Below are 16,245 nucleotides of genomic sequence, written 5' to 3'. Positions count from 1 at the left end.
ACATAATTGTTAGATATTCCAGGCTGGGGGAACAAAAGTGCGACAAGACCAAGGCCGCTGCATCTGAACACTGCACAGAGTCTATTGAGAAACCCAGACGCCCTCCTTTTCCTTTTTCCAAATCAGCTATGTGGCCCATACTGTGTACTGAGAAGGCCTCAGGTCTGATCACCAAATCCAGCATGTTTGGAGTGAGCCATATCTCTGGTGCAACACAGAACGGAATAAATCCTCATTTCCCTCCAGTACAGCAATCTGGTCCTTAGGTCCTCAGTCTTGTTCTCCAGCAATTGTACATTTGCTAACAAGTTGCTGGGTAGAGGAACTTTCATTTCTTGGCATATCAGCCTGGATTGGAGCCCTCCCCTCTCCTCTCTTCTGGCTATGGCAATATACCTTTGTCTGCTTAAAGATGTTGTATCTGCATGCTTGAGGGGTTAAGTCACCAAGTCCTTCAGAAGATCAGAATCAGATGCAGGTTTATTATCACTGGCATGTGTCCTGAAATTTATTAACTTAGCAGCAGTTCAATGCAATGCATAATATAGAAGAAAAAAAAATAAATTAATAAATAAGTAAATCAATTGCAGTATATGTATATTGAATAGATTAGAAATTATGCAAACACAGAAATAGTATGTATTTAAAAAGTGAGGTAGTGATCAGGAGTTCAATATCCATTTAGGAATCTGATGGCAGAGGGAAAGAAGCTGTTCCTGAAACGCTGAGTGTGTGCCTTCAAGGTTCTGGTAACAATGAGAAAAGGGCATGCCTTGGGTGCTGGGGGTCCTTAATAATGGACGGTGCCTTTCTGAGACACCTGGGTATTTTGTAGGCCAGTACCCAAGATGGAGCTGACTAAATTTACGATCCTCTGCAGCTTCTTGATGGTGAAATCATTAGTTCATTAAGATGGTACAAAAGTATGTTGCTTAAACAGAAATTGCAGTCTGCAGATTGAAGTGAGTGTAATTCAGAAGAGGTATATTCATAAGTTTTGTAAGCAGCTGGCAACATGTCTCCGTGGTTCACCAGCATCATTTTGGTTGTGCTTACACACAATAATAAGAAGGTGGGGGAAGGGAAGAAGCACAAGCTGGTGGGCGATAGGTGAAACCAGATGAGGAAGAAGGTGGGGAAGGGAAATGAAGTGGGAAGCTAGAAGGTGATAGGTGGAAAAGGCAAAGGGCTGAAGAAGAAGGAACCTGATAGGAGAGGAAAGTGGATCACAGGAGAAAGAGGAGGAGGAAGGAAGCTAGAGGGAGCTGCTGGGCAGATGAGGAGAAGAGAAGAGGTAAGAGGAGAGCCAGAATGGTGAATGCAAAAAGAGATACGTGGGAGGGGGAGAAATTGCCAGAAGTTAGAGAAATCGATGTTCATGTCGTCAGGTTGGAGGCTATCCAGATTTAAGTAAGGTTGGGTGGTACTCTGACAGAATCCACCCCCTACCTTTTTAATCTGGCTTCTCTCCCCTTCCTTCCAGACCTGATGAAGGGTTTCAGCCCGAAATGTTGACTGTTTATTCCATTCCATAGATACTGCCTGACCTGCAGAGCTGCCCCAGCATTTTGTGTGTATTACTATTCCATTACATGCTGGGTCATCCTCCCTGGCTCTGTAAACGAGGTCATCTGAAATTTTACTATATGTATCCTACCTTTCATTGACTATTACTAATCCATGACCACCGTTGTATGCTGAGCACATGAATTTCAAAATAATGTTACTGCTTTGAAATCCCTTCATATCATCATCCTACTCTTCATGCCTGTGAGTTATTTATGTTTATCCAATTCTGTTTTCTTGATTATCCTTGGATTTAATCGTGCCACCTTTGGAGCCTACATCTTTAGCCACACTTCTTTTCTTTAAAACCTACAGTTCCATTTCTTTTTCCTTAAAACTTAACAAGCTTTTGGTAATCTGCCTTGGAGTCAAAATTTTCCTTGGAACATTCCTACAAATGGGATTAAAACCTTTGCAGACGCGTCTGCTGTCCAATTATCCTCTGTCATTTAGTATGGAGACATTAGTCCTCAACATACTTCTGTGAATGAATTTAACTTGCTACCATTCTCTCTATTGTCAACAGCTTTTTTTCTTCTCAGTTATGCTCTCAATCACTTTATTTTTAGTTTCTGCTCTTGGGGAAAGTTATGCTTGAAGCACTCTATTAAAATATAAGCAAAACTATTATAGATTAAAGATTAGATTTATTTGACTCATGTACAGTATATTGAAACATTAAAACATACAGTGAAATGCATTATTTGCACCACATGACCAACAAGTCTGAGGATATGCCAGGGACAGCCCAAAACATAGTATGCCCACAACTTCCTAACCCGTATGTCATTGGAATATAGGAGGAAACCAGATCACCCAGAGGAAACCTGGAGGTGACAGGAAGAACGTACCAACTCCTTATAGACAACATCAGGAATTGAACCCTAAAGTGTTATGTTAACCACTACTCTACTGTGCCCCACTTCAACGTGGTTATACACTTGTAGGATTTAAGTGAAAGAGCAAGAAAGTAGGAGTAATTTGATTCTTTGTTTAAAAAAATGGGCTATACAAGCAGGAACTGAAATAAACCAAGTTCATTGATTCTGTTCTGCCAGTTAAAGATTGTCGCTGCATTGTATCGTAGCCTTAGCACAGTGTACATGTTAGTTTTGTTACTTACGATATTCAAGTCATAACAGATCTATAAATGTTTTGCTTCATTTTCTAATTAACCCCCCACTCCAAAGGCAAATGTTTTCTTTCCAGCATTAGCTTGCAATGGTGTACTGTCGCTGTATCTTATATCCACAGTGCCTCAGTAGAAAATCATTGATTTTAAATTTAGAATATCAAAATGAAAATACTTTTAACTTAAAAAGATTGTGTGTTTAGATTTATTTCAGATCATTAACCAAACTTATTTGGACTAGTACCACAACTAAGAATTTAATATCAATCATTGATAATTGACGATTTCAAAGAAAATTTTCAAGTATGCGATTACAGTGACAAGGTTTGGAACAAGGTCTGTTTATACACTGGAATAACAGACTTGCTGAAACTTGAGGTTTGCTTCTTTCATCCAAATAAACCTTAAAACACATCTGGCTGCTTTCTTAAGCCAAAGAACAGAAATTTGGATAAATTAAATTCTGAGATAATCTCTTTATTGGAAAGGACAAACATCTGTAAGATTCCATAGGTCACAGGAAATATTATCTCCAGCAGATAATACATAAGAACATCTGCAACATAAATGTCTAGGCAACGTTAATAAGCATACAAGTTATGTCCCATATAGCAAATGGCATAGCTCAGAATTATTTCTCATCTGTCGCAATTCAAGAGAATAATTGTTTTTGCCTGATAAACAGTTGGAACTTGAAAGTGATGTTAAAATAGCCTGTGTCAGAGTAGCAGAATGGGATTATGTTTTGCTGTGATTCAACGCAGCATAACGAATCCCCCAAGATCTTTAACTTGACGCATAAAAACTGTTTTTCATGGAGCTTGTCTAAAAATATCCAGTCCTGCAAGACTGTCCTAATGAATATTAGAAAGTAAGATGCAGGAGCAAGCCAATTGGTCCCTTGAGCCTTTTGCATCATTTAAGAAGATCATGGCTAATTCATTCTTGGCCACAGCATCACTTTTCTGCTCTCTTCCCATAGCCCTTGACACCCTTGTAGTTCACATATTTGCAAGTTTCCATATTACGCATATTCACATTTTAATAAGAATTTCTAAGTAAGCCTAACCTGTTTATCATTTTTATTCTAGGAATCAGTCTCATGAGCCTTCTTTTTACTGCCACCATTGCAAGTCTGTTGTTTGTTATCGCAACACTCTGGTGTCTCATTCCATTAAGAATAATAATTAGTTTTTTCCATTGTTTCCAAACTAAACAAAAATCTCAGATTTCCACATATTATGCTCCATTTGATTCCCCTCCCCTCTCCCCTGTCTCTCCTTCCCCCTCCTCTTCCCCTCTCTCTTTCCCCCTGTGCGCTCTCTCTTCCTCTTTCCCGCTCTCTCTCTCCCCTCCCCTTTCCCTTCCCTGCCCCTTTCCCTCCTCCTCCCCCTCCCGCTCCCTCCTGCCCCCTTCCACTCCCTCTTCCTCTCACTTCCCCACCTCTTTCTCTCCCCCTCCCCCTCTCTCCCCCTCTCTCCCTCTCTCCTCCTCCCTTTCTCTCCCCCTCTCTCCCCTCTCTCCCCCTCCCTCTCTCTCTCCCCCCTTCTCTGCCCCTTCCTCTCCCTCTCCTTCTCTCTCCCCTCCCCCACTCTCTCCCCTGCTCTCCCCCTTTCCCCTCTCTCTCCCCCTCCCCTCCCCCTCTCTCCCTCTCTTCCCCCTTTCTCCCCCTCTCTCCCCCTTTCCCCCTCTCCCTCCCTCTCCCCTTTCCCCCCTCCCTCTCCCCCTTTCTCCCACCTCTCCCCTTCTCTCCCCCTCTCTCCCCTCCCCCTCTCCCTCCTCCCCCTCTCCCTCTCCCCTCTCCCCCTCTCCCTCTCTCCCCCTCTCCCCCTCTCCCTCTCTCCCCCTCTTTCCCCCTCTCCCTCTCCCCCTCCCCCCTCTCCCCTCTCTCCCCCTCTCTCCCCTCTCTCTCCCCTCTCTCCCCTTCTCTTTCCCCCCTCTCTCCCCCCTCCCCCTCTCTCCCTCTCCCCCTTCCCCCTCTCTCCCCCCCTCCCCCTCTGTCTTAGAGGTAGAAACCAGATAACAGGATGTATAATTTCCAGGAACTCACATTAGGTCTTGGTTGATTTGATTGGCGATATCTTGGGATACCTTGATATCAAATTATGAGAATACCTCTGAATTCTGGACATTAATCTTAAGGCCCATTCTTCTGAAGTGAAGGAGTCATTGATAACCTGGAACTTGTTTTCCAAATGAGTACTTGCACAAATGTGATGATTGAAGATCGGATAACCTAGACCCTGAAGTGGAGATGACAAAGATGAAGTTGCTTCCCACAGATTTGCAGCAAGGAAGATTGAGAAAAAGGCTGGAGCACTAATACTAATATTTCCATCCTTGGTCGGACATGAAAGGCAGCAGAGGGCCAAGTCAAAGAATATGCTAGCTGATAAATCTTTGGAAGGGCAAAGTAGGACAGGAGGGTTACTTTAATATGATGGATTTTGCCATCGAATTAGCTGATTTAGCATCTTAATTCTGTACAATTAGTAATCTTTATATATTCTAGTTACTCTAAAGTAGCCAGCAAACTGTAGCCATCCGTACATATGCCCCAACTCTGGAACTAATGGATAGGTGCAAACAGAAGTTCTACTCCCAACTTTGACCAGTTCCTGGCCCAAAATCAAAATGAGTGAATTCTCATGTCCAACAGAGAATTCACTCATTTTGATTTTGGGCAAGAATGGACTCTATTCTCTGAAACTGACTTGTGTCCTTATGTTTTTTTTTCACTAGGTTCTTGTATTTTGTACAGTTTTTTATTCCACTCTGATTTATATTCTGTATGTTGTCTGTATCTACATGCCTATTATGACACTGCAAACAAGCTTTTCATTGAACTGTACTTCACCCTATTTGTGAGTATGGCAATAAACTTGACTTGAAATGTGTGATGGTCAATAATCAACTGATGAGGAAGATGTGCCAAAATGTTCGGAAAATGTTTTTGACATAACCCATAGGCTGTTTTATCAGTTAAACTAGTACATGGCCTCAAGACCGTACCCTCGATCTAAACACTAGCCTTTGCCAGATTATATTGTTGCCCTCAAAGATTCAGAAGAGGTGTCCATATCGTGCACATCTTGATAGTTGTGGCAAGCACAGTCATCAAATGTCTCATGGCAACAGAAATGCTTTTATCGCCCACATTGAAGGACTCAAAGAGCCGTAAAGAAAAATTCACTGAAGCAGACCCTCCTTGACAACTATATGACTTCCCATCAACAAGAAGCACAAATTGAAAACAAGTGACTGCAGATGCTGGAACCTGGAGCAAATAGCAAACTGCCATAGGAACTCAACAAATCTTGTAGTATCTGTGGAGCTGAGGGCCGAGGGGTCTGTTCCTGTGCAGTACCGTTCTATGAAAAGGGGTGATTGAGATCACGCATAAGAACCACAGATTGTCCAGAGTGCTAGGTCAACTGTGTTCAGCATAATAAAAGATTGTTGGCTTCTCTGCCAGAAAAAGATAAGTAAATGGTGTTATGAGAACAACCAAAGATCAAGGATCAAATTAATCATAGCCTTTTCCATTCCAAGGATGACTAGGACTGACATGTCTTTTGGGATTAAAAACAGAACTCCAGGATTCTGAAGGCAAAAGTCCAACAAAATCTGTGACCTGTAGTCCATATGGTGGCTGGAAAAAGTGTAGGAGATCCAGCAGCCAGACAGCAATCATGATGTCCATGAATTCTTATGCACTGTCGAGGCCCAGGCAATGAAGGACCCACCCAGCTGAAGGCCGAGAACAGGACTGTTCAAGGGCAGAAACTTGATCATCCCCCACTGGAAGGAGCACTCCCAAGGATAAGTGAACCAGATGTTTATCTTTAACAGCAGGTTGATATTTTATGCTCACCATTACTGTACCACCTTTTCCTTAACAAAACTTAAATCCATGAATGTGAGGCCAAGTCAATGGAACATTTTTCCATGTCTCTGGACACTGGTTCACTAATGTCATAAATATGCTGATCAGCGGGAGAGTCATAGTTGCTGGTTTCTCTATTGAGCTCGTAAACCTGTTTGAATAGTTAAGGTGATTTGTTAAGATGGACATTTTGCTTCAATAAAAGCAGAAAATGTACTGCATATCCAGCAGGTGAGGCATTAGTTGTGCAGAGAGAAATAAAAATCAACTACCCTTCTTCAGAACAGGAAAAGTGAGAAAATGAGTGTGTTTCAAGTTGCAGACAGGTGGGGAGGATTGAGTGAAAGGATGAAATTAAGTTTGTCTAGGTATCTTTCAGATATCCTGCTTGGATGCTCAATAAATGAAACTTTTAGTGTTAGTCCAAAGGCAATAATTAAAATGTTGTACATTTTAATGCATAAGCTTTTCAAAGTGTTTTCCTCCAAAAGCTGTTTCCACTGTTCACTTTAACCATTTTCCGTACATTTCTTATATCTTTAAACCTTGATACCACAGAGTGATTTATATGGCGCAGTCTCAAAATTCCTGACCAAAAGATCTTGAAAAAGCATACATCATGCATGATTTAAAACAGTGAACTTGGCAAAGAATAAAGATAAAGAGGACTGCTTAAAATCAATCTGAAAGTAAACAGACAGTTATTTGTGATAGGGGTGGCAAATCCATTGATTCCCTTGGCTGCAGAATGAACTATTATCTGCCTAATTATTTATAAGCAAATTGAAGTCAACTATCCACTTTGTGCCAATGTACCATAACAGTTTTGGAGCAAGAATCCCATTGCTGTGATGTGAAGAGAGTTTAGAAGTTTGCTTGTTCTCAGTGTCTATGACAGCATCAGACATCTTGAGGGGCAGCATGGCAAACCTTCATAATAGCCCTCTTTAGCATGCAGTTGTTTGAACATATCTGGCTTCAGCTCTCTGGGGTGGTTAATGCAGAGACACAGATTAGAAAATAAGAACATAAGAAATAGGAGCAGGAGTAGGCCATCTGGCCTGTTGAGCCTGCTCCGCCATTCAATAAGATCATGGCTGATCTGACCATGGACTCACCTGTCTTTGGGAAAAGTGGTTCCTCCTCATTTCTGTCCTAACTCTACTCCCCCGAATCTTGAGGGTGTGTCCCTGAGTTCTAGTCTCATCTACCAGTGGAAACAACTTTCCTGCCACTATCTTACCTATCCCTTTCAAAATTCTCATTGATGTTAATCAGTTGCTACACCAGGCCACTTCAGAAGTTTTCAGTCACAGAGTAAAATCTGGTATCAATCCTGAATGCAGGATTTTGACCTGAAGCATCAACAATTTCTCCCACAGATGTTGCTCAACCTGCTGAGTTGCTCGAACAGATTGCTTGTTGCTGCAAATGTTGCATTTCATTTGCCACTCCCATAGCAGATCTTGAGATGTGGATATTACCTTGATCCTTCCAATTCACCACTTTGTAGATCTTTGCTGGCCCCAAAGAAGATCAAGGTCTTAAAGTCATAGTATTATAAGTTGAAGCAGTATTCTGAATAGAGGATGATGCATCCATGGCTGACAATGGAAGTCAAAGACAACATAAAAGGAAAGAGAGAACATATAATATAGCAAAAACTAATTGGAAGTTAGAGGATTGGGAAGATTTTAAAAATCAACAGAAGGAAACTAAGAAAGCATAAGGAGAGAAAAGATGAAATCTGGAAGTAAGTTAGCTAATAATATAAAAGGGGATACCAAAAGTATGTTCAGCTATATAAAGAGTAAAAGAGAGGCAAGAGTGGATATTGGACTGCTGGAAAATATGCTGGAGAGGTAGTAATAAGGGACAAATAAATGGCAGACAAACTTAACAAGTATTTTGTGTCTGTCTTCATTGTGGAAGGCATTAACAGTATGCCAGAAATTCAGGAGTGTTGGGAGCAGAAATGGGGGGTATTTGCTATTAAGGAGAAGATGCCTGGGAAGCCGAAAAGTCTGAAGGTAGATAAGTCACCTGGACCAGAAGGCCTATGCCCTAGCGTTCTGAAAGAGGTAGCTGAAGAATTTATGGTGGTATTAATAATGATCTTTCAAGAATCACTAGATTCTGGAATGCTTCCAGAGGAGTGGAAGATTGCAAATGTTATTCCACTCTTTAAGTAGGAAGGGAGACAAAAGAAAGGAAATTATAGCTCGGATAGCCTGACTTCAGCACTTGGGAAAATGTTGGAGTCCATTATTAGAGATGACCTTTTTGGGGTACTTGGAGATAGATAGGCCAAATTCAGCATGGTTTCCTGACAGCAAAAACTTGCCTGACAAATCTTTTAGAATTCTTTGAAGAAATAACAAGCAGAAAGCTCTTGACAAGGAGCCATTCAAGGCTCTTAACAAGGTAAGAGTCCAAGGTATTAGAGGAAAGATACTAGCGTGAGTAGAAGGTTGGCTAACTAGCAGGAGGCAAAGAGTGGGAATAAAGGAGGCCTTTTCTGGTTGACTATTTGTGTTCCTTATGGCTTTTTAGTTGCCTTCCATTGATTTCTGTTATGGGACCACTTCCTTTCATGTTATATGCCATTGATTTGGATGATGGAATTAATGGCTGTGTGGCCAGGTTTGCAGACAATATGAAGATAGATGGAAGGACAGGTAGTGGTCAGGAAGCAAGGAGTCTGCAGAAGGACTTGGACAGATTGGGAGAATAGACAGAGAAGTGGCAGATTGAATATAGTGCAGGGAAGTGTATTGTTATGTACTTTGATAGAAGGAATAAAGGCATAGAATATTTTCTTAATGGGGAGAAAGTTCAGAATGTGGGGGAGTCGTCATGCAGGATTCCCTGAAGGTTAACTTGCAGGTTGAGTTGCTGGTAAGGAATGGAAATGCAATATTAGCATTCATTCTGTGCTGCAACTTAAATAATGAGATCTGTTGGCCAAGTTATTTTAATGACCACATATAGGGTCCTAGTTTGTATGTTGAGATCATTACACAAGTTAATAGAATGCATTTGTCGAATGGGTGTAATGTGAATGTTTCCAAAGATATCGCAAAAAAAAATGAGGGTTGAGGAAAGAGATCAATATTTTGCATGGTTTTTAAGAAAACATTTGAAAGTGAGTAAAAGACAAAAATGGATTTGACGAAGTATTTCTACCTGTGTTTTTTATTGCATTTTCTCCCAGCAGTGAACCAAACAGAGGAGTAATGTTATAGCTGGAACTATAAAGCAGAAGAAGATTAAAGAGAGAAGGTGGGAGAGAGCAGTGGTGTGATTTGATTTTGCAGAGGAATCCCTGAAACCTGGTACATTTGTGGACCAGTATCTTGAGTAATTCAGTGAGCCTGTAATGTCGAGGAAGGGACTGAATTTTTTGCCATAAGATAAATTTGTACTTCAGAATCATATTTATGATCACTGACTTACACTCAGTGGCCACTTTATTAGATACCTCCTGTATCTAATATAGCAGCCACTGAATGTATGTTTGTGGTCTTCTGCTGCTGTAGCCCATCCACTTCAAGGTTCGAAGTGATATGCTTTCAGAGATGCTCTTCTGCACACCACTGTTGTAACATGTGGTTATTTGAGTTACTGTTACCTTCTTGTCAGCTTGAACCAGTTTGGCCATTCTCCTCTGATTTCTGTCTTTAACAAGCCATTTTCACTCACAGAACTGCTGCACACTGGATTTTTTTTTGTTTTTCTCACCATTTACTGTAACCTCTAAAGACTGTTGAGCGTGAACATTTCAGGAGATCAGCAGTTGCAGAAGTATTCAAACCACAAGTCTGGCACCAACAATCATTACACAGTCAGACTCACTTAGTTCAAATTTCTTCCCTATTCTGATGTTCATTCTGAATAAGAACTGAACTTTTTGACCATGTTTGTATTCTTTTATGCATTGAGATGCTGCCACATGATTGGCTGATTAGATATTTACATTAATGAGCAGGTGTAGAGGTTTACATAATAAAGTGGCCACTGTGTGTATATGACATGAAGTTTGTTGTTTTGTGGCTGCAGTACAGTGCAGAGATATAAAAATTACAATACATTATGAAATCGTGCAAAAAATATCAGTAATGGGATAGTGTTCATAGGTTCGTTGTCCATTTAGAAATCTGGTAGCAGAGAGGAAGAAGCTGTTCCCATTGAGTTTGGGTCTTCAAACTCCTGCACCTCATCTCCGATGGTACTGAGAAGAGGGCATTTCCTGGATGAAGGGATCTCAACCTTTTTATGCTATGGATCCCTACCATTAACAGTGGGATCCTTGGACCTCAGGTTGGGAACCCCTGTATTAGATGGTCATGGTTCTTAGTGATGGATACCACCTTCTTGAGGTTTCTTGAAGCCATGGGATTTCTCAGATGGAGAATCAAGTTAAAAATTCAAAAGTTTCTTGATCATCTGAATGAGGAAACTTTTCTCATCTCATTTTTTAAGTAGCTGGCTTCTAACTATGCGACTACACTCACCTGGTCTATTCTTGCCACCCCAAGGAAGCAGCCATTCAATACCTAATCTGTCACACTCCACTAGATGTTAGATAGAAGTACACAAGTACCTGGAGTTAGACTTGAAAGTCAGAGAAGAGAATGCTGCTGCTGAGCTCCTCCCTTCTCCATCAATTCTCCCACCAACCATTTACACTGTGAGTAACTTACAGTCACAAATTAACTTACCAGCTTGTGCGTCTTTGAGAAATGGGATGAAACCTGCATACCCTGGAGAAGTCAAGTCTAGTTTGTTGGTACATGCATAGAGATGGTGATGTACTGTGCAATGAAAAACTTGCTTGTAGCAGCCTCACAGGCTCATAGAACATAGGGCCTGTACTGTACAGCACGGTACAGGCCCTTCGGCCCACAGTGTTGTGCCACCTTTTAATCTACCCCAAGATCAATCTGACCTTTACCTCCTGTATAGCCCTCCATTTTTCTATCATCCATGTTCTTATCTAAGATTCTCTTAAATCTCCATATTGTGTCCACTTCTACCATCACCCTTGGCAGTATGTTTCATGAACGTGTCATTCTGTAAAAAAAATCTACCTTTGACATTTCCCTTTTATTTCCTTCAATCATCTTAAAATTATGCCCTATTAGTCATTTCCATCCTGTAGGAAAAAGGAGCTGACTCTAATCTTCTTATACACCTTGATCATTCCAAGATTGAGGTTGAATCTGGGGCTCTAGAGCTGTGAGAGCATTGCAGTACCTGCAGAATATTCCTGAATGGCAGGAATCTGGTTCAGTGAATGCACGTGTATGAATGAATGGTTATGTGGAAAGAAAGGGATGAACAGGTAAAATTGAAAGGAATTATAGATATCAAACGAAAGGGATACTCAAATAGAAATTGTTTATGTATTTACTATATCGGGCTTGAATATGAATCTTTAGAACTTTTAAGTAATCTAAATTATATTTCTCATTTATAGATGCACAAAAGTTGCCAAATATTTTTGAAGTTGTGTTTTACAATGAGACTGATGAGCATCCAGCGATGATGATGTGGAGATATCCAGAACCCCGAGCCCTGACTCTTGTTCGAATTAATCCAGTGCCTTTCAACACTACAGAAGACCCGGACATCAGCACAGCAGATCTTGGGGATGTCCTTCAGGTCTGTTGGACATATTTTAATTTAGTTCTGCTTTTCATGGACAAACAGGTTTCTTCTGCAGACTTCTGCATAGAGACTTCACAATATGGTCAATCCAAATTTTAAAATGTCCAATATCGCAAGTGGTGCTGCAGAACTCTAAGGCACAATTTTGTTTGGAGTCCACCAGCTTCTGTGATGTTTGCACTTTAAGTATCTATATATCATTTAATGTATTTCATATTTTCCTGCGGGTTAAAAAAAATAAAAATAAGGGATTACTTAAATTTAGTTTAGAATTTGTTCTAACCAGACCCATGGAGAGCATTGCTTTCACTTGTAATGGGACCAATGGAAAAATATCTGGCATAGGGCTGCTGTAAAACCAAATACTATATTTTTTTCACATTTCCTTAGAAATTTAGTGCAAATTTCCCAGGGCTCTAAAATTACCAATTCCCAATACGAAAGAGAAAATAAATGTTAAGTTCACTGTAGTGTTTATACATGCCTGGCTTTCCGGACAGGAAGACAATTTTGATGCAGTGCAGTATTCCACAATACTTGTGGGGCAACACAGGTGAAAAAGCCGCAGCTGTGTCTTCTTTACAAAAGTCAATGCTGCAACTTTGGGCATTTTTTTTTCCTGTGAGCACTACTTATTTGTTTCCCAAGAGTGGATTGCATTTATATTTTTGAAATCCATTCCTGCACCTTGGCCATGTGGTTTCTTATCCAGACTGAACAATTTTTGGAGGAAATGAAATGGTATTCACATCTAGTGGAATAATTCATTGTCAGGATTTTGTATGGTGATAGTGCAGGGTCTTTGAAACACACTTTAAAAACCTTGGTAAATTCTTCTTATCAATTTAGTAATTTTTGTGTCCAAATTTGAACTTTGCATGACATTGTGGCATGAGAGTTAAAAGGAAACAGGAATATTAGCAGAGCTGATGTGGGGAAATGGACCTATTTGGATGGATCTCTCAAAGAATTGGCTGAGGCAGGATGGAACAAGTGACTGTCATGCACGATAGTGATCCTGTTGGAGCTTCCTCTCATTCTTCTTTTTATTTTACAAAGTTATGTACTTTGCTTCTGACTTATGTGGCACATAGTGACTTATAGATTTGTTTGAACTTGTTTCTAGCAGTAGTGACATAGTTTGCTGGCTGGCTCATTAGAGATGGATGGAGGTAGATGTTTTTGAGAGATCAAGGAATTGCAGGCAATGGGGAACTGATACAGTGGAAGAGTTAGGGTCCTCCATAATCATGGTGAATGACAGACGTGGGGACCAGGTGGACTATACTGCTCCTATTTTCATGCTTTCTATCCTCTTTGTAAGAATAATATGAGAAGATATTTGAAACCATGCTGAACCGAATGCTAAAGAATTCTAAGGTAGTGCCTAATATTAGATCCATCAGTAGAAGGGATGTTGCAGCCATGAAATAAGGGTATTGCAAGCAATAACATGCTGTTAAAATGGAGAATGAATGCCAGGGAGAAATGCATCTCATTTAGGACAAACTTTAAATTTTAACAACTTTAGGAGAGAGAAAATGGAGGAGAAAATGGATTGGCACATTATATGGATTATTCTCTTGCATTGGTTAAAATATCAACAAAATTTTGCAAAATATAGCTGCTCCTGTGCAGTTAAATGATCAAAATGATCATTGTCAAACATTATGGAGCATTGCACCACATGAGATATCAGGACAGATGTGTAGAAACATGGTCAGGGAGAGATTTTTTAACAAAAATCTTAAGAAAAAATGGCCAGGAGCGCCACAGAGAGAACTCTAGGACATAGGGCAAGAGCAGCAGCTGAATGCGTGCTGCCTCTGGAGGAGTAATTAAAATTGGGACTGATTACAAAGTTAGAGTTGGAAGTGTGCAGTGGTTTTGTCAGACTGGAACATGTTACAAAGTTAGGGAGTCTCTGGAGAGAGATATATGGTCAAAAGCTCACATTGGGAAACATTTCTTGGGAGCACTTAGCACTGAGTAACATGTTCCATCAAATCTGTATGGTGTTGGTGCAGTATTTCACTTGTTCTCTAAATGTATTTTGCTTGTGCAGCGTAATTTTGCACAATATCTTTGAGAGTGGCTTTCATATACAGTACTGTTCAAAAGTCTTGGAGACATATATATAGCTAGGGTGCCTAAGACTTTTGCACAGTACTGTATTTATAAACGTGGAGCGGAGAGTAGAGTAGAGTGGAGTGGAGTGTAGATTGTATATCTGGCGGGTGCAAGGATGTTGAGAATGGTGAAGATGGAGCACCATTGGAGGGGTGTAGAATAGCTGGCAGAGAAGGAATGCCAGGGGTGGGGGTGGCGTGTGTGCAGATACACCCAACCTTGAGACACCAGGCAAGCTATTTTTGATATCAAACAGTTGGTTAATTGATCATTGCAGAATGTCTCCGTGGTGCTTCCCACTCCTTACTTTCTCCCTTCCCCTTTTCTCTACCATGATTTCCCTCTCCCTGCAACTTTCCCACTCTCAGTCCACAACAGAGACCCATAGCAAAATTAAGTTTATTGTTACTCACTTACGTCATGAATTTTTTTTTTTTTTGTGTAGCGGCAGTACAATGCAGTACGTAAAATTACTACAGTATTGTGCAAAAGTCTTAGGCACCCTACCTATGTATATGTGCGTAAGACTTTTGCACAGTACTATAACTCTGTATTTTGAAAAACAATCAAAGCTATCAAAATACAGCACTTGCCATAGGAATGGTCTCTATTTTGTTGCATATAACCCATGCATCATGTAAATTCAGGCTCTTAGTTCAGAATTGGCTGTCAAGTCTAGAAAAATAATGGTCCCATGGGCTGACTGGTTTTTTTGTGTTGTCAGATCAAACACTGCTGTGCTGAATCAAACATTAATATTGCAGTCATAAATCTGCTTCAGTTTCAGGACTACTTTATTGATGTAATGTTAAGTACACAAAATTAAAATATACATTCAAATCAGTTATAAAGAAATAGTGATAAAGAAAGTACCTATAAAGAAAGTCTAAACTTGAGTCATTTTAGCTTTCGGTGAGTATATAACTGGTTGCTGTTGGATCAAATGCTGTGCTAAACCATTGCAAAATTACTGGTGGACTGCAATATCTGGCAAGCTGTGTAACAAATGGGTTTCCTAGCAGGTGTATAGAAGGGTAGCTTATCAGAAGGTGTATAATTGAAGGACACAGAAGGAATGGCTGATCGGAATGGTATTGAATAGACAGTTCATAGAGTGTAGTGGGTGGCCAATAAAAGTGTGAGGAGGGAGAAAATATAAAGGATGAAGTGCTTGGCAGTAAGGTTATTCAAAAGGTACAGAGTATAAATAACAGAAAACCGAACAGGTGGCCAGTTGGATATTGACACCCCTCAGATGACTTAAACACAATTAGAACTATCCCTATATTTCTACTTAATCTTTCATCATTTTACCTTTCTTTTTATCTTTCTACTGAATTGATTAATCTATTAATTGATGTTTTACTTATTTGGAAGATGTACAGTAGGCATTGCTAATAAGGCCAATATTTATTGTCTGTTTTTAATTGTCCCTTGGACTGAGTGGTCTTTTCAAAGGGACATCAAGATGAAACCACACTGGTGGGTCTGAAGTCATGTGCAATCAAGAATGGTAAAATAATCTAAATTTCTTTCCCTGAAGAGTATTAATGAACCAAAACATTTTAACACAAGAATGTAAACACGAGGAATTCTGCAGATGCTGGAAATTCAAGCAACACACGTCAAATTTGCTGGTGAACATAGCAGGCCAGGCAGCATCTCTAGGAAGAGGTACAGTCGACGTATCGGGCCGAGACCCTTTGTCAGTCCTGATAAAAGGTGTCGGCCCGAAACGTCGACTGTACCCCTTGCTGGAGATGCTGCCTGGCCTGCTACGTTCACCAGCAAATTTGATGTGTGTTGCTTAACACAAGAATGTTGGCCAACATTTTCAAAATTTCTTTTTTGTGCACCACCA

At 40.4% G+C, this 16,245-nt stretch overlaps 1 protein-coding gene across 4 annotated transcripts in view; it reads left to right on the top strand.

The window, feature by feature from the left end:
• The window catches only part of LOC134352539 (intermembrane lipid transfer protein VPS13B-like), a 1,085,891-nt gene that overhangs the window by 936,286 nt on the left and 133,360 nt on the right, over nt 1-16,245 (top strand). For all 4 annotated transcript variants that reach the window (XM_063059809.1, XM_063059800.1, XM_063059806.1 and 1 more), the window contains exon 39: nt 12,064-12,248. In XM_063059809.1, coding sequence (XP_062915879.1) covers nt 12,064-12,248 — 185 coding nt within the window. The remainder of the gene's footprint in view (nt 1-12,063; nt 12,249-16,245) is intronic.

The sequence above is a fragment of the Mobula hypostoma genome, chromosome 1, assembly GCF_963921235.1.
Source record: "Mobula hypostoma chromosome 1, sMobHyp1.1, whole genome shotgun sequence".
In the NCBI taxonomy this organism is placed as follows: Eukaryota; Metazoa; Chordata; class Chondrichthyes; order Myliobatiformes; family Myliobatidae; genus Mobula; species Mobula hypostoma.
Note: the sequence above shows the minus strand (reverse complement) of the source record. Positions and strands in the feature narration are given on the sequence as shown.